The sequence below is a fragment of the Diplotaxodon limnothrissa genome, linkage group LG5, assembly GCF_057381915.1.
Source record: "Diplotaxodon limnothrissa isolate DT_005_m linkage group LG5, D_limnothrissa_male_GT1.1, whole genome shotgun sequence".
Lineage (NCBI taxonomy): Eukaryota > Metazoa > Chordata > Actinopteri > Cichliformes > Cichlidae > Diplotaxodon > Diplotaxodon limnothrissa.
The window spans coordinates 22,833,341-22,858,647 of record NC_140600.1 but is presented as its reverse complement, the minus strand read 5'-3'; the positions used below and the strand labels follow the sequence as shown (position 1 = coordinate 22,858,647).

Genomic DNA, 25,307 nt, shown 5'->3' with positions numbered 1-25,307 from the left:
CTGATTAAGCATGTTCTATATTAAAGTATTTCAGATGTTTGCAGAAATCTTAATAGAAACAAGAATGTGAACCTTTATGTTCCTAATGGGTTTAGAAGAAAAGTTGTCAATTACAGAGATTGGTTACATTGTAAAGAGGTTTGTATAACATTTTAGAAATAACTGTTATTTTATCCTGTTATTATATGCAAAATACAACCTGTTTTTGAGTATGGTGTATTTTGAAAGACACCAGTAAACCATTCTCATTGGTACAAAACTTTGTCCTCTCTGTTACATTCTATACATCTTTAAACATGAACATGTCTAATGACACAGCTGAAAGTTATTTAACTACTCATTCTATAATGTCATACACGTGCTGTGATTTTTAAGAAAAAAAGCCGTTCTTTATCAAACATGGGATTGCTTTAATCTATTCCACAATAACAAAATTATAGGCTCAAGAAACATTTGGAGCATTGGTGACACAACTATGATTCTACACTTTAGCCTACTTGGTCTTCTTGTCTAATTGATCACAACATTAGATATATTGCCAGTCTATGTGGTTGTTATCCAAGGTGCTCTTTTTTTGTTAGAAATGAACACATTTTTGGTACCAAAAACTATTATGAACAACTTTTGATGCTTTAACAGTGTGATAAGTTTAACTCAATCCCAAAAGGATTTTTTTTTCTAACCTGTATCATATTTTAGTTTAATACTCCACGCTTTGTAGCTACCAAGAGCAAGCAACACTTCATGATGAGTTAATTTACTGACATGGACAAAATGAAAATTATGTTATACAGTCTTTTCTGATAATTTTGATACAAAGACAAGATAACTACACACTGGAGAAAAATAATTACTTAATAATAAGTACATTAAGCTGTAGGAATACGTACTGAAGTACAAAATGTACTACATTTGTATGTTTGTGTCCATTTAAGTAGCCTCAAATAACTGTGAACGAACTGTATCCCTGAGATGAAAATATAAATCAAGGGCCTGGGACATGGTAGATGGGAATTCCAAGCTTGATTCCTCCATTATTATTGTGCACAAATCAAATACTTGCACATCACATGGGACTGAACTAACAAAAGTGCAGCTATTTTTACACAAGGTCAAATCTTCTGTCAGTGGAACGAGACAGTCTTCTGCACCCCAAAGGTGAGGGGCCATGTACATGACATCAGGTATCCCACAGGGCACGTTGTTATTCTTTGAGGGCCTTATACGGTGAGCATTCCAAACACTCCGGATGTCATTCAATACCTCCTGATGAAGAAACAAGAATTAGGTCAGAGCTGTAATACAAGGCATTTTTAAAATGGTCGAAAATAAGTGTGGTGCATCCTTAAATGAATTGAAAAGCAGCAATGTTTGGATGCAGTTTAATGAAAACCAAAGGAAGAGGGAGTGATGGCAAAAAAAGAAAAGAAAGAACCACACCAGGCAAACCACTGAGTTGTGGGATCTGGGCTTTATCCGGTTGTTCAGTGATGACGCGACGAATCCTACTTCCGGGTCTAAAGTAGTCTGCGTTTAATATGGCTTTTGTGTTGTTAACATGTTTAATGTTATGTATTTTCTTCTATTTGATCTCAAAAAGCTCCTAAAACAGTCAGTGATCCCTGTTGACCTCCCTCGGCTTTTATTACCGCTAATCATTTATTTAAGCTCAGTTTTTAAAACCTTACGATGTAACTACAGCCCAGCCCATGCAGCAGTATATGAATGACTAACCTCGTATTGTGGATGGATTATCTCAGTTGTTCTCCTGGCTGAAGTTTGGTCCTTTTACAGCATCCTGCCATGCGATTACATTTGTTCCTGACCACCGAGAACACTCACGTTAACTTTTATCGAGTGGAAAAAAAGTTAGCTTGTTTATATTATGCTAACATAGCTGTGTCGCTAGCGGTCACGTAGCACATCATTATATACCAGCTAGCCCAACTTCAGTAACCCTACAAACGTCACTGCTGTTTAGTTTTCTGTCTTCATTTATGCTGGAAGTGATAGCAGAGCTGTACGTTTTAATTTGTTTCCAAAACCCCACAGTCAGGACATGCTATATTGTATTTAGATAGAAGCTAACGAGCTAACTCCCTGCTAACTTCTAACTCCGTTAAATGTCATAAATTCCGTTTTCATGGATGCCTGGATGTTAAACTCAATTGTTACACCTGGTAGAGCAGAACGCTGATCATTTTATTAAAGATGAAAGACTTTAGACAGTTTTTCAACTCTCAGTAATCCCATAGTGATCGTTTGATATATGGACCTGCAGCGGAGTTTAAACCCAGACACGGCTAGTGACGTCAGACTGAACAACCGGATACTAATACTAATACTAATCTTGGTGCGGATGCGCAAAGCTTTTCAACTTTATGCGCATAATACAGGTGACAAAATCAATATTTTTCAATCCCATGAGGGGATCCAATATCATCTCAGACCTGAACGTACCAATGATAGAGCGCTGAAGAGTTACTGATGCGTGAAGCCTGACTGCTTTTGACAGACTGGCAGTGACAGATCGTTAGCTGCAGCATAACTGCTGATGCAGAATGAGTGCAGACAAGGATAATGTCCTCCGATCAGAAAAAAACAACATTTAAGTCGTGCTGACTTCTGATCAGTTCAATTGGCAAAGTGTTCCCTGATTTAAAAACTTTGGCTGGGTTGATGCTTCAGCCTCCATTACGCACATACAGAGCGCAGTTGACCTTCAACAACGTTAGGAATACATTGCATTTACCGTACGGTAAAGGTAACGTCGTTTTAACTATGTAAACAATTATTTTGTTACCCTTACTGCTAAAACAGCGTAATTTAATGTAATTAATTACCACCAATGGTTATCATAATATGGGTCATTTACCTGAATGATTGGCATGAAGCAGAACTGCGACAGAGCTTTGTCAATGAAATCCCCAAAGAAGAATCCTTCGTCCTTCAGTTCTCCTAGAAGCTTGATCCATGACTCGACTCCTTCTTTTCTCATCACTCCCCACCAGCTCTCAATTCTCTGGTTTGCGGTACTTGCTCCTGTGACGTAGCTTCTGTCTCCTGCTCTATCATCCCCGTCATTTCTCCGTAAATAACGCTGGAGGTCTCTGACCAACACGTTCTCAGTGCCCATGTCAGTTCGTACGAGCCTGGGGAAACCCCCACGACTCTCCACTGCTTCCACAAAGTAACCTCCGATAACCTTTGGGTCACTGTTAGTGTGTGCGGCCCGCAGCCAAATGATGTTGCGTGAGAAACCGTCGATGCATCCATTAATACATATCCCATATGGCTTTAGTTTGTCATAAGAGTCTACGTGCCACACAAAGTTAGGCCCCTGAGCAAAATATTGCCTCCTTCTGAGACGTCTGGTCTGGCGAACCTGGGAACCTACTGGGTCCAGTAAAGAGATGAGGATCCTGACGTCTTCTTTCCTGATCGCAATGCCGTGTTGTTTGCACTTTGTAAACATCCACCGATAACCGTGATCCTTCCCAGGCCCTTGCAGTTGGTTCACAATAAAATCTATCCCGGCGTCCAGGTCGTACTTACGTCTGTAAAGCGACTTGGCTCTCAATATCCGGTTTAAATGTCTCTCCGTAATGATGGTTCCTTGCATTGCCAGGCTTTTCAAAATGCATTTGTAGCTCATTCCCAGCCTGAAATAAAACTCAATCAGACTGTCTCTGTCCATGGTGTATTTAGCCTACTTTTATGCTTGTGTCTCTACGCAGCTGTCCAGGAATTCTATCAATAAGATGTGCGCACGTTATCTATTTCGTGGCCACAAATGCGTAATTCGTTGCCACGTTATACCCAATTCGTGCCCACAAATTAGCATTTCGTGCGCACGTTATACCTATTTCGTGCCCTCGAAATAGTATTTCGTGGCCACAAATAAGTATTTCGTGGGCACGTTATACCTATTTCGTGGCCTCGAAATGATATTTCGTGGCCACAATTTATTTATTTTTTGTACCATGTCATCAGAGGGGCTCCGTAGATGTATGAACCACTGCTACAAATCCTCCAGCTGGCAGCTCAGTGAGGTCTCTTTACAGCACATGACATTAACAGAGACGGCTTAGCTGCTTTGCTTTAGTTATTAGCCAAAGTGCTAATCTTATACACTCGAGGTCTTCCTGTCTGAGTGGAAAAATACAGCAGGGAAGTGGCATTAAATCGGATCTTTGTCACAGCCAAACCTCTTTTTTTTTCTAATGCGTAACGTGCAGAGCAATAATTGGGTCAGAGGAGTTAAAGCAAACCACGGTTACTTTGTTTCTCACTTTGGCTCTGTTCATGACATGTTTGCTGTGTAGAGCTCTCGCAGTGTAAGCGGCTGAGAGGAATACTGATCAGTTTTCTGGGGCTGGAAAGGGGCTCTTGGGGGCGGGAGTTTGATGATGGAGAGGTAGGTGTTCACCGCGTTTTTCTTTTGCGCTTTACGCTTTAACGCCAAAAAATGCGGCAGCACTCTGTCGCCAGTTCAATTCCCGATTATCCTACGAGCTTAAGTTCAACGAATGAATAAATTAAGCTTATAAGCAATGCCAAATAATCAGCTGAGAAGTTCTGAATGTGTGCAATAAAACCCCCAGAGCTCTCTGTCAGTGTGAATGAGAGCTTTAAAGGTTTGACAGCAGTTGTCCTATAAGTGTGGAGGAAGTGGAAGGACATTGGGGTGAGGGTTTTCTTATTGTTTTTTTAAAAAAAAACCAAAAACAAACAAACAAGAAAAACAAACAAACGAACAAAACCAATACAACTTAATTTGCTACTGATTTTCTCAGCATGCCGAGGGAATTTCTTAAAGGAAGCAGCCTGGACGTACCCGGACAAGAAAAAGGTCTCATGAAGAAGACTCAGTTGCTCGACCGCGGCCAGTGGGCGAGCAAGTTGGAGTTTTTACTGGCTGTAGCAGGAACATTGGTTGGCCTGGGAAACCTTTGGAGGTTTCCCTACTTGTGCTACAAAAATGGGGGAGGTATGCAGATCAAACATATATCCCCTCTGCTTTTCTGTCATTCTCTCAAAATTGTTGATATGTGAACATGAAGGGTAATGCTTGAAGAGATTTGCCCCAAGCGAAATCTTGTGGCATATTTGTGTAATGATCCTCGTGTTTCTACTCTCAGGTGCATTTCTTATTCCCTACGTCCTGTTTCTGCTTGCTTGTGGCATCCCAATGTTCCTCCTGGAAACAGCTATGGGACAGTTCACATCTCAGGGATGTATTACCTGCTGGAGGCACTTCTGCCCCTTGTTTGAAGGTCAGTGTATAAAAAAAGCTGAAATATGTAAGTGAGAGTTGATACTGTGTGAAAACATGCCCTCTTTACCAACAGTTGAATTGTCCTTTAGTTTCACATAAAAAAAAATGCACATTACTTTTTGGGAATTGCATGTTAAATAAATTTCCGTGAAAAACAATAACTCAAATAATAGGTTTTATTTTTTGGAGTGATGTATGGTTATGTATGAAACCATGAAGTAAGCGCAAAAAAGTTTTTTAGCTTTACTTAACTTTGTTCAGAGCACAAGTGTGAGTAATGTGTTGTATCTTACAGTGTCGAGACTGTCGTGCTGTCTCATCTACTGCACTGGTTCGTGTGTTCTTTGACAGATCTGACATATCTGACTGACACAGAACATTTCCCTGAGAAAAAAACATCAAGGTCGAGATTATACGTTCTTCAGAGAATTGCAAAATAACTTGTTGACTTAAGAAAAAAGAAATCAGTTATGTTCACTGCCAAAAAGAAAAGCTTCTCATGTCTAGGGAAGGGTATTGATAAGATTTTCATGATTCCGATTCCATTTTCGATTCTGTTTGACGATTCGATTCTTTATCGATTCTCTTATCGATTCTTTTTTAAAAAAAAAGGAGAACACTAAGGTCGATTAGCTTAGAACTTTGTTTTATATCTTCTCTTTGAACAAGATAGAAATTTAGGAGTAACATGGCCTTACAAACCCAGCAGTGAGATCTTAAGAGATCCACAGCCTACGGCTCTTCAATGGGGTGTCACAGGGTCCCCAGGAAAAAAAATTGTAAATGTAAAATAATAAAATAAATATTCTTCTGTAGCAATAACAAAGTATAACATAAATTATTCTGCAGCAATTACACAAGAATATCCAGTAATGTCCCTGCCTACAATTAAACACATTCACTTACCAAAAATCGAGGGCATCTGCTTTGGCAAATGGGTGCAAGCCTTTTACCACAAACTTAGTCACTGCTCGGTGACATTCGTCTATCCTGGCCTGAAAGGAAACGCTACCGGTAGACTGCAGCGAGAACTGCCAGCATCTGAGCCAGACTCTGTCTGTCTCTCTCATCATGGTCACCTAAATGCACAGTAATGGCAGGTTTTGTAATAAGGCAGATCGCGCTAACATAATATGCACTGTTGTTGATTATTTACCTGCCGCATTAACGGGAGAGGACGTGCTGCTGGGTTGAGATTCACGAGTCCGGAGTGGAATTAAAAACACGACATTCATTTAAGCTTATCGCGTGTTTTTTGCATATTCGTAGTGTTTCCTCCCTTAAATGAAATATCTACTTTGCAAGTATTGCAAGTTGTCCCGTTGTCATCCGTTCTTGTAAAGTATAACCAAACTTTTGAGTGTTTGAGCCTCTTAGGTACCATGTTTCGATACCCATCCCTACTCATGTCTGTCCCCAGCACATACAGTGCAAAAGTATTCGGCCCCCTTGAACTTTCCCACATTTTGTCACATTACAGCCACAAACATGAATCAATTTTATTGCAATTCCACGTGAAAGACCAATACAAAGTGGTGTACACGTGAGAAGTGGAATGAAAATCATACATGATTCCAAACATTTTTTACAAATAAATAACTGCAAAGTGGGGTGTGCGTAATTATTCAGCCCCCTTTGGTCTGAGTGCAGTTAGTTGCCCATAGACATTGCCTGATGAGTGCTAATGACTAAATAGAGTGCACCTGTGTGTAATCTAATGTCAGTACAAATACAGCTGCTCTGTGACGGCCTCACAGGTTGTCTAAGAGAATATTGGGAGCAACGACACCATGAAGTCCAAAGAACACACCAGACAGGTCAGGGATAAAGTTATTGAGAAATTTAAAGCAGGCTTAGGCTACAAAAAGATTTCCCAAGCCTTGAACATCCCACGGAGCACTGTTCAAGCGATCATTCAGAAATGGGAGGAGTATGGCACAACTGTAAACCTACCGAGACAAGGCTGTCCACCTAGGAAGAAAACCCCTTGGAGTCTGCAAAAGACTTGAGACTGGGGCGGAGGTTCACCTTCCAGCAGGACGACGACACTAAACATAAAGCCAGGGCAACAATGGAATGGTTCAAAATAAAACATATCCATGTGTTAGACTGGCCCAGTCAAAGTCCAGATCTAAATCCAATCGAGAATCTGTGGCAAGATCTGAAAACTGCTGTTCACAAACGCTGTCCATCTAATCTGACTGAGCTGGAGCTGTTTTGCAAAGAAGAATGGGCAAAGATTTCAGTCTCTAGATGTGCAACGCTGGTAGAGACAAACCCTAAAAGACTGGCAGCTGTAATTGCAGCAAAAGGTGGTTCTACAAAGTATTGACTCAAGGAGCTGAATAATTACGCACACCCCACTTTTCAGTTATTTATTTGAAAAAAATGTTTGGAATCATGTATGATTTTCATTCCACTTCTCACGTGTACACCACTTTGTATTGGTCTTTCACGTGGACTTCCAATAAAACTGATTCATGTTTGTGGCTGTAATGTGACAAAATGTGGGAAAGTTCAAGGGGGCCGAATACTTTTGCACTGTATGTGCTGGGGACAGACATGAGTAGGGATGGGTATCGAAACATGGTACCTAAGAGGCTCAAACACTCAAAAGTTTGGTTATACTTTACAAGAACGGATGACAACGGGGCAACTTGCAATACTTGCAAAGTAGATATTTCATTTAAGGGAGGAAACACTACGAATATGCAAAAAACACGCGATAAGCTTAAATGAATGTCGTGTTTTTAATTCCACTCCGGACTCGTGAATCTCAACCCAGCAGCACGTCCTCTCCCGTTAATGCGGCAGGTAAATAATCAACAACAGTGCATATTATGTTAGCGCGATCTGCCTTATTACAAAACCTGCCATTACTGTGCATTTAGGTGACCATGATGAGAGAGACAGACAGAGTCTGGCTCAGATGCTGGCAGTTCTCGCTGCAGTCTACCGGTAGCGTTTCCTTTCAGGCCAGGATAGACGAATGTCACCGAGCAGTGACTAAGTTTGTGGTAAAAGGCTTGCACCCATTTGCCAAAGCAGAAAAGAAAACTGCCTGTGACTCCTGAAAACCTGATGGATGTTGTGTACAAGTCCACGTGATCCACATGACACATTTTGCAACTCAGAGGAGAGGTGCAGACTTTGGGGCGGAGCCAGGCATTGCTTCCGTCTTTTTAACCACTCTTATAGATTTCTTAACCTTTTATTTGCTGTAACTCCTGCTGGTTGGATACGGTTTAAAGATTAGTCATTACAAGGCATGTTTGTGGAGGATTGGCTCTTCCCATAGTTTTAGCACTGTTTTGACATTGCCCTTACTGAGGTTGTAGTGGAAAACCACCTAGATTCATTGTGACGATAGCATCTACAGTAGATGGTCAATAGTACACATTAGGACATAAATATATATAACAAGATATGTGAACATGGGAAAGTGTTTGATTTTTGCTTGTTGTTATATTACTGTCATGATTGTTTGTGCATGCTTTACATCATGACATGTATCCATATACAGTATGCTTTATATATTTAAAATATCTTTTTGTTTTCCTCTTTTATCCCGCTGTAAAGCACTCTGAATTACCTTGTGTCTGACTAGTGCCATACAAATCAAGTTGACTTGATTTATGAAGCCGACTCACACCCCTTCCATTCATAAATATGGCAGAGATGTTGAAACACTTTTTTTTTTTTAAAAAGGAAGTCAGTTCTACCACACAGAGGTGTCAATATTCCCTGAAGGGCAAGTTTAACCCTAGCGTAAAATTCTCACAGACGTGAGAAAGTCTCTCACGCCTGGATTTGGGGATCCTCTGCCATTCCTCCTTGCAGATCCTCTCCAGTTCTGTCAGGTTGGATGGTAAATGTTGGTGAACAGCCATTTTTAGGTCTCCAGAGATGCTCAATTGGATTCAAGTCAGGGCTCTGGCTGGGCCATTCAAGAATAGTCACAGAGTTGTTGTGAAGCCACTCCTTCGTTATTTTAGCTGTGTGCTTAGAGTCATTGACTGGTTACAAGGTAAACCTTGGGCCCAGTCTGAGGTCCTGAGCACTCGGGAGAAGGTTTTTGTCCAGGATATTCCTGTACTTGGCAGCATTCATCTTTCCCTCGATTGCAACCAGTCGTCCTGTCCCTGCAGCTTTTTTTTTTTTTTTTTTTAGCAAACTCCATGGTGGCTTTCATGTGTCTTGCACTGAGGAGAGGCTTCCAGCGGGCCACTCTGCTATACAGCCCCGACTGGTGGAGGGCTGCAGTGATGGTTGACTTTTTACAACTTTCTCCCATCTCCCAACTGCATCTCTGGAACTCAGCCACAGTGATCTTTGGGTTCTTTTTACCTCTCTCACCAAGGCTCTTGTCCCCCGATAGCTCAGTTTGGCCGGACGGCCAGTTCTATGAAGGGTTCTGGTCATTCCAAACATCTTCTGTTTAGAACTGATGAAGCTTCTCGGATGAGAGGTGAAACGTCTTCATGCAACTTAAAGAAGTCCAGACGCTTTTCTTTGCAAGCTCCTTTGACTACGAAGACCTGGATGACTGAGAACCTTCACAGACATCTTCTGTTTAAAGATTATGGAGGCCCCTATAGTCTTAGGAACCTTAAATGCAGCAGAATTTTTTTTGTAACCTTAGGTAGCTCTGTGCCACAATTCTGTCTCTAAGCTCTTCAGGCAGTTCCTTTGACCTCATGATTCTCATTTGCTCTAATATGCATTATGAGCTTTAAGGTCTTATATAGACAGGTGTGTGGCTTTCCTAAGTTCAATCAGTATAATCAATCAAATGAAGGTGTAGAACCATCTCAAGGACGATCAGACAAAATGGAAACACCTGAGTTAAATGAATAAGTATCACAGCAAAGGGTCTGAATACTTTGGACCATGTGATATTTCAGTTTTTCTTTTTTAATAAATCTGCAAAAATGTCAACAACTCTGTGTTTTTCTGTCAGTATGGGGTTCTGTGCGTACATTATTGAGGAAAAAATTAACTTAAATTATTTTAGCACATGGCTGCAATAAAACAAAGAGTGAAGAACTTAAGTGGGCCTGAATACTCTCCGTACCCACTGTACATCTGTAATGGCCTTAAAAAACAAGAATTGGGTAAACAAGTTTGAATTTATTCAGAATTTTCTGTAATCTACACAGGGTTATAAGTATGCATGCAGACACAAATATATTTCTACACTATCATTTAAATACTTCCATAAGTAGGGCTAAAGGCAAGGCATATTAGAGTAACTTCTTGTTATGTAAAAGTGTGAAAGTGCATTAAGTTAATTGCATTGGATGCCAAAATGTCAAAGCAAAAATGTCTGCTGCTGTATTTTAAGAAAACATATAAATTTTTAGTCAAAACAGTGAAATTTGTTTTATATGACAAAATAATATATAGTCCAAAATAAGTATTTGGCTTGCTATTTTCCGCCAGCAAAGTTTGCAGTTGCCAATTTGGAAGTGTGTCATGTGATTCAAGTCAAAGCCCTGGGACATTTTTCTTTGTATCTCTGGTATATGGAATATGTTTGTGGAAACAAATGACACCTGATCTTTCAGCTGAGCTTCTCTGCACTTACACTTGCTTTCAACTGACATATTCTAATATAATTTATATTTAAGTCACTTAATCTTATAAGCAGTGAACCCGTGATGGAAGCTAGGGGATAATGAACTATTGCTAATTGCTAATAAGAGACTGCAAGAAGCATTCCTTTAATCTGAAGTTCATAGAGATGTCCCCAGTAGAGTGCCGTGAAGTATAGTTTATTGCTTTAACAACTGGCATGTTCCACGAGGATTCATGTGAATTTGTTAGAGGAGAATATTTCATTATTTCATTAATATATTTCAATATATTAGCTTCTTATCCCCGAACAGCCACCAAACATCTGCTTTACCAACAGTATGGTTTAAAAACCAGTGCACTTCACATGCATCAGTGTCAGTAACCCAAGTTCCAGCTTCCATTAGCCCTTGTGAAGCAGGTGTAGTTTCCGGGATATGGTTCTACATCACGAGGGACCTGCAGGAAACAGATAGTGGTGAGTGTGACAATTAGTATCATAAGTGATTGAAGAGTTTTGGAACGGCAGTAAAACATCTCAGAACTGATGGACTATTATTACTGTCCAGTTTAAAAGGCACCCTCCTAAGCAATTGGAGACTTTAGACTGTGGGGCTGTCCAAAACATTCAGTCTAGCCATACATTTTTGTCTGATCATCATGTGGCCATTGTAGCCTTACTGCTTGGAGGTCCTGCACTAACCTCCATCTTTGTGATAGGGATGCTTTCTTTACAGGAAACAGGTGTATTACACATGGAATCTGGGCACTCTTTTACCCCTGCCTTATTTAAATCTTCTGCTTCTTTTTTTACTGGGTACTTTCTTTGGTGAGACCTATAAAATGATTTAGGGGGTATTTTTACTGGTTCTATTCCTTTAATATGTCCAACATCCGTGGACCCCTTTGACAACAATGTGTCTGGAATGTCTTTGTGTGATTTCTCCTCTTCTGTTGTAAGAAAACCATGGATACCTGTCACTATCCCCGGTCATCTAGATGTATTTCTTTTCTTATTTTTGTGCTCCAGTTTAACCTGGTAACATATGCTTTCAAAGAGGGAGAGTACTGTACGCCTGGGTGTCTCTTTTCTTCAGCCCAATCCCTTGTTTCCTCAAATCTTGTTACAAAGGCTTCTAAATCCTGCCACCTCTCAGTTTTCCTTTTCGCTAATGACACGTTAGGAGCTTCAAATCCTCTGTACTGGCCTTTTTCTTCAGGGCCTAATTTACAGGCCACCACTATGCTCCCTTCCAATATAAAGCTGTGAGGAATAAAGGGGCACTTTGGGTTTGAAGAAGTTTCTGCTCATAAGCTGCATCTGAGCCCGGGTCGTCTTTGTAAGACATGGTGCAGTGTATGCCTATTGTGTTTTGGATGTCTGTGTAAGGTCCTGCTCTGCGTCGGGTCATGTCATGCAACTGTGGTGTCACACTGCTGGGGCCACTTGGTACTATGTCCAAACTATACCAGTACCTGGGTGTTTTTGGTGAGAAATGTACAAATGTATCTGTACCATTTTTGTTCATCCTGTCCACCTTGGTCCCATTAACCCAGGTAATACGGAGTTCACCTGAGCAACTGGTCCGTGGTCCGGTGGATTTTGTTGTCACTGTGAGATTTTCCCCTTTGTCTCAACTGGAGACACTGGTCAGTCACACACAAACCATTTTAAATAGCTAGTCTTTTTTCCAATTTATTTTTATTTTATGGTTATTTATTATTATTATTATTATTAACATGCACAAGCCCTCAAGTGCCTGACTCCTAGTAATAGGCCTACTTTATTTTCCACTCGAGGTTCCGTGTTAGTGGCCCAGACCGCTTGCTCCCAATTCAAGTTGCTCCTCTGGTTCATGGATCTTGTCACACTTCTAGTTGCCTCTGCTCCCGGCCTCTATGTCCTCAAACGGTGTTTTTAACAACACTGGGGGGGGGGGGGGGGAGAATCTTTGATTGTAAGGAATCCCAGACACCCCTGTGCTTGGTCTCGGTCGCGTTCCCGAGGCGAGTGGGGTAGATGGATCTGACTCGAAGGACCAAACTGTCAGAATAAAACTAAACAAAAATAAGGAAAAGTCAAGAACTGGAGCGTTTGTTCTTGCAAGGGACCAAAAGCATCGCTTTTGCATCGCACAAGGTTTCATGCAAGGGGTCGAAGGGGGAAGTCCCCAGTGAGCTTTTTATTAAACTTTGTTAATCCGACCCTCCTTTGCCTTAAGACTGTCACACAATAACATTTTTCCTTCTACAGGCTTCTCACGAGGACAGTTATGAGTGTGTGTACTGTAATGAGCAGATAACTTTTTTAAAAAAAAAACTGGGCATACTTCCAATCACTAAGCGCACTGAGTTTATCCTTCAGTATCATACAGCTCATACTAATTAGAAAACACTGCATAGGATATTTTTTCCAAAATGGAGCCTCAATTTATATGAACAAATTGGAGTCTATTAGACAGATATGATTCAAACCACTGCAGCGCAGTGCCTTTAATACCCACAGCATTCTCTAATCACAGTAATAAAATGTTATGGTTAACAGTATCAAATGCTGCACTGAGGTCAATGACAAGCACTGAGATGAGTCCACTGTCAGAGGCAATAAGAAGATCATTTGAAACCTTCACTAAGGCTGTTTCTGTGCTGTGATGGGCTCTGAAACCTGACTGAAACTCTTCAGATAAACCATTCCTCTGCAGATGATCTGTTAGCTGTTTGACAACTACTCTTTCAAGGATTTTTGAGATAAAAAGAAAGTTGGAAATAGGCCTTACCTAGGATGACTATTGCCAGCTTGAAGGCATGTGGTACATAGCTGGTAAATAGATTTAGGCTCATCATATTTAAGATTGAAACATTGACACACATTAATGGCAGGAGGAATGGGGTCTAAAAGACACATCGATGGTTTGGAGGAAGTAATTACTGAAGTTAACTCGGAAAGATCAATTGAAGAAAAAGACTCCATCAATGGTACTGAAGGTAGCTGTAGATAACGTTACATATGTGAGATGATTATGAGTCGTTTTTTTCCTAACGGTTAAAATTTAATTTGTGAAGAAGTTCATGAAGTCATTACTAGTGAACGTTAAAGGAATGGTTGGCTTAACAGTGCTCTGACTTTTTGTCAGCCTGGCTACAGCGCTGAAGAGAAACATAAGGTGGTTTCTATTTCCTTCAATCCGTGATAATAGTAAGATGTCCTAGTTTTCTGAAGGGCTCTTTTTTTTTTTTTTTTACATGCAGTGGGCATTCAGTCAGACCTTCTCTTGGTTGGTTCTAACACATTTTTTAAACAACAATGCATTGTGTAGTGAATTAGCTTTCCCAGACTGTCACCACCTCTCTGTCCCTCTTACTTTGGACTGATGTTAGCACCATTATTTTCAAAATAATTTCCAACAGCTACTTTCCAGATAGTTCTGTGAAACTCTCTTGCAGGGCAGGTTTAAAAAAACAAACAAAAGTACATTAAATGTTTTGGATGCCATTGAAATTTACTCCATATGCTGCAGTATAATTTAATTGCCTTTTTATAATATATACTGACTCCACTTTATCTTCTCAGGTATTGGATATGCAACCCAGGTAGTGATTGCATATGCTGCTGTTTCATACATTGTGATCCAGGCATGGGCTTTCTTCTACCTCTTTTCATCCTTCAGTGCTGAGATTCCATGGGCTAGCTGCAGGAATTCCTGGAATACAGGTAGCTATTCAAAGCGAAGGAAGATTTCACTGTGGTCATTCTTTATTTCAGAGTTATTGACATGGTGATCTAGATGATTTGGGGAATCTCACATGACAGTGAGGTCATTTTGTGCTTGACAAATGTGTAGTCTCTAATATCTCTTTTATCAAACATAGATTAAACTTTGTTGACATGGCTCTGCTTTTTTCTTTGTCAGAGTCTTGTTTTGAATTTGATAAAGCAAATGCGTCATCCAACTGGACAGCAGCTGCAAACGCAACAACACCAGCAACAGAATTCTGGGAGTAAGTGTAAATGACATGTGTCTGACCTCGGTAGATGGATTTACCTCTGGAGCTTTTGCCGAACACTGAAGCCATCAGTCCCTAAATTTCAACAACATATATTTGAGTTATTGGAAAGCAGCATTTCCATACTGGTTAACCAATAGCTGCTCATTATTTCTCAATAGTTATCAGAGTAAGCAATCTGTATACACATGGTAACCACACTACATAATCAGTCCAAATACAATTTCCTGATTGTTAATCTGGAACATCCATCTTTTTAGCTCTCATTGTCTTTAGATGTGTTCTTGTAATCTGGTACAGATGTAAGATCCTTTTTGGGATGGATGCTGATAATTGGCGATAATACCATCAAGTCATTTTTGTGTTGGATTATTCAGATACTGATTAGGTCACATCGTGTTTAGTCATAACACGCGGCTGTACACAGCTGTACGCTCATCTGGCCCAGTCTCGATTCTCAGTGTTGATAAAAATTATGAACTCGCCAAATATCAAATTATGTAACTGCTTGAAATATCACTTTGTACCACATACAGCATACCACCTTTGTGCTATTGGATGATTTTAATCATGATACTGTTGGTCACGATTATGGAAGGAGTGGTCCTATTGATATAGTCAATATTAATAAGGTATGATTGGTGCCTTCTTATCACCATGTATGTCATAAATGTACTGACATCAGTAATGTGATCAGTGGCATGCTGATACTTTTGTGGCCAAGATTACTACTAATCATATACTCACAACAGTCCTGAACTTAAACACTTGGCGCTGAATGAGTTTAAGTTGCCCCTGATATGACTGGTTACAGCCAACTAGTGACTTCACACATTAAAATGCAGCAAATCTCTATGTATCAGTTTGTTCACAAACTCCTCTTACATGGTCATAAGTTATGCAACCAAACTTGGCTGCTAAAAGTTCTTATCTATTTTACATATTATGATTCATCATGTTGCCTAGTAACCACCAAACAACACAATGCAAAATGAGTCATTTACAGTGATTATAACACCTTATCATTTTAACTCCATGACAGTAACATGTCATTTACTGAATATAATAAAAGTATAATCATTTCTGATTCCTTTTCATCTGTGGTGTTTACTGTATAAGTATTGCACTGTATCATTTGATACATTAATTGATTAAATCAAGGTTCCAGTATTTGGGATTTTACAGTATTGTGCAAATGTCTTGAGCCACCCCTCATTGTTTATATTTTTCCAAGTTGCCAGATTTTATTGTAGTTTATTTTATTTTATTTTTTTTATTTTTTAAGTGCTCAATAGTTTTGAAAGTGAAAGTCTGAAAGTCTTTCGAAGTGTTTCTTTGTTGCTTCTTTGTTGCTGTGTTACTAACTACTAAACACTGTCATCAATCATTTAGGTGTAGAAAAAGCACCTAACTCTGAAATGATATCTTTAGGCACTTTGTGACTAGCAGCCTGTCACAAAAATACACTTTTGTTGGAATTAGACAAGTGGATAAAAGAAGACGTATCAGAACTAAAAGACTATCTGTAGAATTGCATTCTAAATAAATACCTTGAACATATTTTAGGTAATGAGATTTGAATCCACTGAATTTGTTGAAATTATGTGCATTTTATATCTATATAGATAAATAAGGGAGGTTAGTGTCTGGCTGATGGGCAACTACATAACTGACTTTCTGGTTTATTGTAAATAAATATTGTAACATTTGCATTGTGTCAACTCTGTTATCACTTATAGTAGTTGTGAAAAAAGTTCTTTTGCGCCCAAATGGCTTTTGTTTTAACAAATAATATGGGTTTCTTTTCAGGAGAAGAGTACTGGGTATATCTCAAGGGATTGAGGAGATTGGTAGCCTGAGGTGGGATTTGGCCTTGTGTCTCTTACTGGCATGGATCATTTGTTACTTCTGTGTTTGGAAAGGAGTGAAGTCCACTGGAAAGGTAGAGAAACATCTTTAAAATATGATTTATTAGTCTACATTTAGAAAATAAGTTCTGTAAACACAGTTTATACATCTACTATCACATCTGCGGTACCTTTTGAAGTAATATTGCAAGAATACATTTGTGAACCCTTGGAAAATACCAGGATTGTTTTAATTGGTCACTGAAAAGAAAATTATCAGAGTCACATCCAAGGTCTGGTTGCTGAAAGTTTAATCGTCTCATATAAATTTGTTGGTGGGAACATATACTTCAATCAAAAGAACCTTCATAGGACCTTAGAAGGACAATACAGAAATACATACAAGCTGGAGTTTATCAGGATGTAACAAGGCAAAAGTTCAGGACTGTTGGTACTCTCCCTGGGAGTGGCTTCCTGTGTAGATTACACTACTGCAGTAGTGTAATCTACACATCTCTTTTAGAATTGCACATGTGCAATTCTAAAAGAGATGAGTAAGAACCTAAGGTAACAGCAACCCCCTCTTAAGTTTCAAAGATCACATGGTTCCAGTATTGCTTAATGTTCTGTGAACAGCTCAAACTAAATCTGAACTCTTTGGGAGGAGGCACAGGGATGTATTTGGAGGAAGAGGAGTTACACCTAAATGCAGACAGCAGTCATGTCTCATTTTGCAAGCAAAAAAAGAGAGACAATACTATGGCACAAATGAGGAATGTATTGTCTGAAATATGTTTAGATGGAAAATGTTTTCTTACACCAAAGAACATCAAACTTTACACTGTCCCTGTGATGTCTGCTTTGAACCATGCATTTCCTTCTTGTTGACAGGTAGTTTACTTTACGGCCACTTTTCCCTACGTGATGTTGGTGGTTCTGTTAGCTCGTGGACTCACTTTACCAGGAGCCATAAACGGCTTAGCTTTTTACCTGTATCCTGACCCCACAAGGTTGGTGGACCCTCAAGTAAGTATTAAGATCAAAACAATGTGTCAATACCAAGAAAAGCTGCAAGCTTGCACGCTACCCACGGAAGCCTAAATACTAAAATACCTACATTTTACACAATGAATATCATCATTTAGTGATGAGTAAACTAATATCTGTGTGTTGGCATCAGGTTTGGATGGACGCGGGTGCACAAGTCCTTTTCTCCTTTGGGATTTGTCAGGGGAGTTTGACGGCTCTGGGCAGTTACAATAAGTATAACAATGATTGTTACAAGTGAGTACGCTCCCCCGCCCATGTTCTTAAATTAAAAAAAATATGCTCAAAAATTCTAGTAATCTTATTGTTATGACAAGATAAAACTGCACTAAACAGATGTTTTCAACGTTATTTAATCCCTGGCCACTTAGTTTTAAAATAGCCAGCAGGGAGCACCAAAGTGATACTTTCATAAAACTGCACAGGCTTTCTTAATAACATGCAGACTGTAAATAAAAAAAGTTTACATAATGCTCAAATCCTGTACAACTTTTTTCTTCTTACTTAATATCTTGGGCAGCAAGGTACTTTTTTTTTCATATTTCAACATTTTAAACAGCTGCTTTTGCTTTAAGTGTGTTTCTTGTTTTGCTCTTTGTTGAATGCTGTGTGTTTTCTTCTGTCTCCACAGAGACACATTTGTTCTGTGTTTGGTTAACGGAGGATCCAGTTTTGTTGCAGGGTTTGCAATCTTTTCTGTTCTGGGATTTATGTCCTACGAACAAGGACTGCCAATATCAGAAGTGGCAGCTTCTGGTAGGGCATCATTACACAACTTCTGTTATATTTAATGAAGTCATTACACTGTCAGTGGGTTTTATTAATCCACTTTAAAATACCCCCCCCCCAAAAAAAAAAAAAAAAACAACCAATCAACCAAACAAAAAAAAACCCAACCAAAATCAAGGCAAAACAAAGCAATGCTAAATGGAAAAGCTGGGCCTGTGTTTTTACTTGGCATGGAAATGGCTTTAATTTAATTTTGGAGACAAAATTCCTGTATTAGCTTCTCTTAGCTAAGCACGGCTAATACAGTAATTCCCCGCCTTTAATCCTGAACAATCCTCCTGACCTTAAACTCCTTCCAATGAAATAAATGAATGCTATCAGGTCATTATGCCTAACAGTAGGATGTTGCAAGAATTTGTGAGTCCAGATTTAAAACATTTAGAGTGCTGTAACTAAAATATAAATTGGGAGAAGGCTGCAGTAAGCAGTTTTATCCAAAAATATTTAAGTTGCCATCAATGACTGAAAATATTTCTGAACAGGACCTGGCTTGGCATTTATTGCCTATCCGCGCGCGGTAGCCATGATGCCTTTACCTCAATTATGGGCTATATGTTTCTTCATCATGGTCATCTTGTTGGGGGCAGATACACAGGTTTGCTTTAAGCCAATAGAAATCCTGTTTATTTTTCACCACTGTACATGTTTGGTTCTTAGTAAATGTGTTTGATTTGTCTGCGTCTCTTGCAGTTTGTGAGTTTGGAGTGTTTGATGACCTCAGTGACGGATATGTTCCCCAATGTGTTTCGAAGAGCTTATCGTCGAGAATTGCTGCTGCTCTGCCTCTGCTCTGTTTGCTTTTTTCTCGGCCTCCTCCTCGTCACCGAGGTGAGAGCTCTGATTAACTTTCCCACAAGTCTTTACACTACCCTCAGTAGGGTGTAAAAATGGACCAGTGCTCATTACTCTTAACTTACTTCTTTCTAGGCAAAACTGAATTTGTATGCATGCATTTGTTGTCTTTATCTTTGATTAGCTATACCAATTAACCTCTCTGTCTTCCTGCAGGGTGGCTTGTATTTCCTTCAACTCTTTGATCATTATGTGTGTAGTGGAAACAATCTTCTCCTTCTTTCTGTGTGTCAGTCGATAGCGATTGGATGGATATATGGTGAGTCATTAAAATCCGAGAGTCAAATCCTTGCATGTTTGCACAGATCTGGCTAAGAAAGCTGATTCAAATCCTGCTAATCCCACATTAATTGAAAATACACTTAAGACTGCTTTTATTGAGTCGCTTATTACTAAAAGGCCAAAATTTAGGCTTACTGTATAGGCGTTCATTCCAGCTATTCTGAATCTTGCTCAGCTGGGGTCACAAGAATAAGCCGTGTCTTGTGGGTACTGGCTCAGCACCACTTTACCAGCAGCTTCACTTTTTAAACACTTTCTATTGAGGTGGAGTTTTCCCTTCAGGCCCAGTCCAACAGCACAATTATGTGAAGTTAGTGTTAAAAAAAAAAGCTCTCAAATTAGTTAGAGGTTAAAATTATGACCACTAACTACTGCATTCTTCCAGAGGCTCATCTAATATTTCCTATATCTCCCTCTTGCTAACTAAGGAATTCGTTAAATCAGTGGTTCTCAAATTGTGAAACAGAGTGACAGGTGGGGTTCTCACCTTTTGTTTATGTACTCATGTTGAAATGTTGTTGTTGATGCTTTGCTCTTTTCATTTTTAGCTTTTTTAGCAAATGTTTGGACATTTGCCTTGTGAAAAAAACTGCTTGTATTTACTGCCACTGGCTGAAACATAACCTGAAGGCATAATGGATCCATCCTACTGCTTAACAGCTGACATGTGTTGTGGCTAGAAAGTTCTGCTTTAACTTCATGTACCCATAGGACTTTCTCCGTTTAGCCTAATTTAGATATACAAACTTGCAAACCTCTGATGCTGAATTTAGTGTCGATTATGCATAAAAGTCTTGTGGTTTGGCAGGTGTTGCTAGAGGTTAGGTTTTCTTTCACACATCAACTTCCTTTTAACTACCATTTGTTAATAGTGTTGCAAACTAAAGATACCTGGAAATCCGTCCTATAGCTTTTTCCTACTTTCCTTGCATCATTTGTCTTAATATTAAAAATACTAAGGAGCTACTTAGATGAGCCAGTGGCTGCTGATTGATTGGCTGATGTGGAACTTGTAACCTTGGTAATCATCTGAGAGATCAAGCTAAGCTTGCCTAAACCTTTGCATGGTTTGGTTAGCTCTAAAATTGTACAAGATGTGTACAGTGTGCCCGTTATTTACTAGAAGCAATGGCCTGAAACATTTCTATTCATGTGATGGAAGAAACTGATGCTTAAAGATAATGTGCGGGATAGTGCTGAGGTTATTTAGACTGGAGAAGATGTGGTCATATTTTGTATGTTCAAAAAAATTAATATGCAGACCTTCATTTTACTGTTTTTCTTTGTGCTTTAACTAAATGTGTCATTTTCAAATGCATTTAGTGTTCCTTATGTGTGTACTTTGTGGCACCAAATCAGCTGAAAGTAGTGATTCTTTGAATGTGAATGAACGCAAAAGATCTAAAGAACACTAAACATTCAACTATAACAACACATCTGCAATGCATGAACAAAGCTTTATGGACCGCCTCACAGTGTTTCCTGGTTAGGATGAGAAAAACATTTGGTGTGTGAAGCGGTGATGTCAGCTGATATCTTCATTCATATCTAAGTGTAAATATTGTTATTAAACTCTTTGTGAGACGGTGATGCTCAACTAGGACCGAACCACTGGCACCACGGTGTCAATAATCATAATGTGTCAGATAAATTGGCAAATACTGATTGCACGACTGTTAAAAATCAATTGTCATCTACTGACATCGTACAGCTATCTTATTTAGGAACAGTGATGGGAATAACGGCGTTACAAGTAACGGCGTTTCTAACGGCATTACTTTTTTCAGTAACGAGTAATCTAACTAACGGTAATCACGGTCACTGTCTTGCACAACACCTGGAGCTAAGGAGGCAAAACAATCGCATGAGTGCTGCTGTTTGACTGAGGAAGAATAAAGTAGTCGTGGTAAGCCAATCACATGACCACTTCAACATGACAAAGCAACAAGGTGATATATACCAGTTTTTAAATTGTGTTGATAGGCCACGTAAAACCAGAGTCATGATAAACAATATATAGGCGGCGTTTTTTCCTCAATAGTTTTGTCACGTTTACTGTCTAAGGACAGCGCTAGCAAGCACTCTCTGCTTATGAGCAAAACAAACAAACAAACAAACAAACAGGGAAAGTTTTAGGAGTGATGGTGAGAGAGAGAGAGAGAGAGAGAGAGAGAGAGAGAGAGAGAGAGAGAGAGAGAGAGAGAGAGAGAGAGAGAGAGCAAGCAGAAAAAAAGAGAGAGAGAGCAAGCAGAAAAAAAGAGAGAGAGAGCAAGCAGAAAAAAAGAGAGAGAGAGCAAGCAGAAAAAAAGAGAGAGAGAGACAGCAGAAAAAGAGAGAGAGAGAGTTTTGAGACGTGAGAGATTTGTGAATTTAGCGTGTTTGGAGTGTGTAGTTAATGTGTTGTCTTGTGTAGTTAGTGTGTAGTGTTGTGGATAGTTTTGTGTTGTGTGTCAGAACAATGAGGCGACTGCTGTCTCCAGGTAGAAAAAGGAGTGAAACACCTGCTGCTGTCAGGCCTGCAGGTATCAGGCTGTGATGTTCTCCTTTATAGTGGACAGAAATTATTGTTTTGGAGTGGCACAAATAATTTGTGTGGCATCTTATTGAATGCAGAACAGCTGATTGTTCTGTAAATAGTTTGAAATGGTTATTTAAAAAAATCAAGGTAAAAGGTAAATGGATGCAAATAACTTTGTTTGCAAAACTTGTGCATAGGATTTTAAAATTGACAATTTATATTTGCATTTAAAGTTATGAAATATGATTCATTAAACATGTTTGTGGTTGTTACAGTACAAATATAACTTTTCTACTCTGATTTTATGTTGTTTGTCTGATTTTAGATCAATTGTGTTAATACAGTATGTCAAAATGAAAAGATGACTGTAAATTCAGACACGTGAGGTTGTGCTGAAAAGAATGAGACCAAACAAGGCAAAGTAAATCGTTTTTAAAGGTGAAATGTGGAGGGAAAATCAAAAGTAGTTAAAAATGGCCAATTATACCCTGGACCCCAGAGGGTTAAACATTTTTTTTAAAGTAACACAATAGTTACTTTCAAGTAATTAATTACTTTTAGAATATTGTAACTCAGTTACTAACTCAGTTAGTTTTTTTGAAGAAGTAGCTAGTAACTATAATTAATTACTCTTTTAAAGTAACTTGTCCAACACTGTTTAGGAATGACTTTCACTGTTTTGGTTGACTTTGTAGAAAGCATTTTATGATTCTATTCATTAATAACTCTTATGATTTTATTATTATTTTATCAGTCCTGGTAAAATTTATAGTGATAATTCTAACCTTGTTATTAACTTCTCATGTTTTGCTCAGGTGCTGATCGTCTTTATGACAACATTGAAGACATGATAGGTTATCGTCCCTGGCCTCTAATGAAGCATTGTTGGCTTTACGTTACCCCTGCTGTGTGTCTAGTGAGTGAAACAGAGTTCCTAAGAACACAAGTAGTCTAATTTATTCATGAAAACTTGTGGACTCTTTTTGTGATAAAGCACCAAACAACAATTGAAAGCTAAAACTTCCTCTTCTAGTTCAGGAAATAGTTTGAGGTGAGGAATGAACAAGAGATGCAAGTGAATAAAGAAGAGAAAAAAGTGTCCATAACCTTCCAGTGTCATTGTGGCATATGACTCTGTGATAAACTGTGCAGGGTGCACCCTGCTGGTGATACACTAAAACTAGTATGAGACAGTTATACGAATATGGTGGCGAGAGATAGGAAAAGTGGGGGGAAAAAAGAGAAAATCTACTATAGTTTATTTCATTATTAATTATTGTGTGTGTTTGTTTTCATTTATTTCAGGATTATTTTTTAGAGACAGTTCACAAAAACAGTCATCTCAAGATGTATTTTATTGCATAATGCAAGGACCCTACATTATCACACTATGAACAGCCAGCAAGGCAAAGCAGAAACTAAAGGACTTGTAGACAAATGTCAATGAGCATCGTGCCAGATAAATATGTCAGCAGGGAAAACAGGGGTTTGGAGGGAAAGTGACACCAGCATCTGCAAGCAAGATGTTTCTTGACCAAAAATCAAATTCTTTAATAACTTATTTTAGATTTGCTGACAATGAAGGAACAATGAATCCACAGAAAATATTCCCAGATGAAGAGAACACAAATCAAAAGTATCCATATACATTTAGAGTAACTGTAGATAACCTATACTTAGCAACCTATACTCATTGTACTTTCCCTGGTGATGATAAAGATTTTTCTAAAACTGAATTTCTTTTAAAATTTCAAAACTTCATTGTTGTGTTGTTTGTGTTTCTTTCAGGGTACTTTTGTCTTTTCAATTGTGAAATATAAGCCTCTCAAGTTCAACAAAACCTACGTCTATCCGACCTGGGCGTACGCTTTGGGCTGGTTTCTTGGACTGTTCTGTGTTCTTCTAGTTCCTCTGTGGATCATCTTTAAAGTTACTACAATGAAAGGGACAATTTGGCAGGTATGCACTCAGTAAAGAAAACAGGAGCACCACCGAAACACCATTAAGCTCCCAGGTGATCTTGTTACTAATTCAGTTCAGTTTAGTGTTAAATGTTTTTCCACCATGACAAGTGCAGTCAGGCTAAGGTAGTGTGGCGGATGGATCAAAACAGTGTCCATGCTTGGATTCAGCAGTGCTGTGTGCATGTCTCCTCTTGTTACTGGTGCCGAACAAAATATTTTAAAAATCTAAAACTATATGAGCTTTTTAATCTGCCAACACATCAGAATGTTCTTTTCTTTAACTAACAGCCCAACACATTCAAGAGCATTAAACCTTACAATTCTGTAGTTTAAAGTAAAAGCTTTTCACATCAGTGTCCTTAAAGTTGCAGCCTCTCTGACACAAGTTATTAACACAGACAGTTCAGCAACTCATCTTAGGCCAAAAACATTAGCAAAGCTGGGCACCAGACAACAAAATACTTCCTGATGGATTACCTTAAACTTTAATATGCTTTTGCTGCCAGAAAAGCCAAAAGGCCGTCATTAGATTGGACTGGCTGAAAGGTCACTGAGTTAAAAAAAAAATGCTCCAGTGTCGTTCAGATAAGATATCCATCTGGAAACATGTAAGAATAATGAAAAATCAGGGGCTCAGTAAAGTTATCCCCTACATCCTGTGTGGGGGCATTAATATCTGTACTAAATCCCATCACAATCCATCTAATAGTTATTAAAACATTTCCATTAGAAGTCCTGAGTTCATTCTGGTGTTAGAGGAACAGTCAGCAGATCAAGTAGAAGACTCCCGGCCATCATCCTGTCTGTTAAACTGTAAACTTGTTCATTTTCAAAATTCGTAGAACAAACAAATTAGCAGTAATCTAATCAATAGTGAGGGACACTGGGGAAGCTGTAATAGGTGTTTGGTCATTTCTGCACATTTTGAAAAGTTATGATTTATTGCAAATGGACTGAACTGATCGTCTTTCCACAGAACCTCAGGCAGCTGTGCGTCCCGCAGAGCTTGACGCACAGAAAAGCAAAGCAGCCCGAGCAGTGCCCTTTAAACCCAGACATTACTCTTACTCCTGTTGCCAACGAATACAAGGGAAGAGGTGGAGCTGAGATGGAGATGCAAGTCTGAAAACCATAACATTTTTATAAATTTT

At 39.0% G+C, this 25,307-nt stretch overlaps 2 protein-coding genes across 2 annotated transcripts; one reads left to right on the top strand and one right to left on the bottom strand.

The window, feature by feature from the left end:
* Positions 1–930: 930 nt before the first annotated feature.
* Positions 931–3,697, bottom strand: LOC146632325 (uncharacterized). The gene is made up of 2 exons (XM_085353504.1): positions 2,876–3,697; positions 931–1,266 (listed from the first exon to the last, which is right to left on the bottom strand). Exons 1-2 carry the CDS (start codon positions 3,695–3,697, stop codon positions 931–933), a joined length of 1,158 nt encoding a protein of 385 aa, XP_085209630.1.
* Positions 3,698–4,406: 709 nt separating this feature from the next.
* LOC146632324 (sodium- and chloride-dependent GABA transporter 2-like) lies at positions 4,407–25,282 on the top strand. The gene is made up of 15 exons (XM_085353292.1): positions 4,407–4,417; positions 4,797–4,990; positions 5,142–5,276; positions 14,424–14,564; positions 14,764–14,851; positions 16,667–16,799; positions 17,596–17,730; positions 17,885–17,988; positions 18,383–18,507; positions 19,023–19,135; positions 19,231–19,368; positions 19,549–19,651; positions 23,008–23,108; positions 23,981–24,151; positions 25,133–25,282. Exons 1-15 carry the CDS (start codon positions 4,407–4,409, stop codon positions 25,280–25,282), a joined length of 1,842 nt encoding a protein of 613 aa, XP_085209418.1.
* The last annotated feature ends 25 nt before the right edge of the window (positions 25,283–25,307 follow it).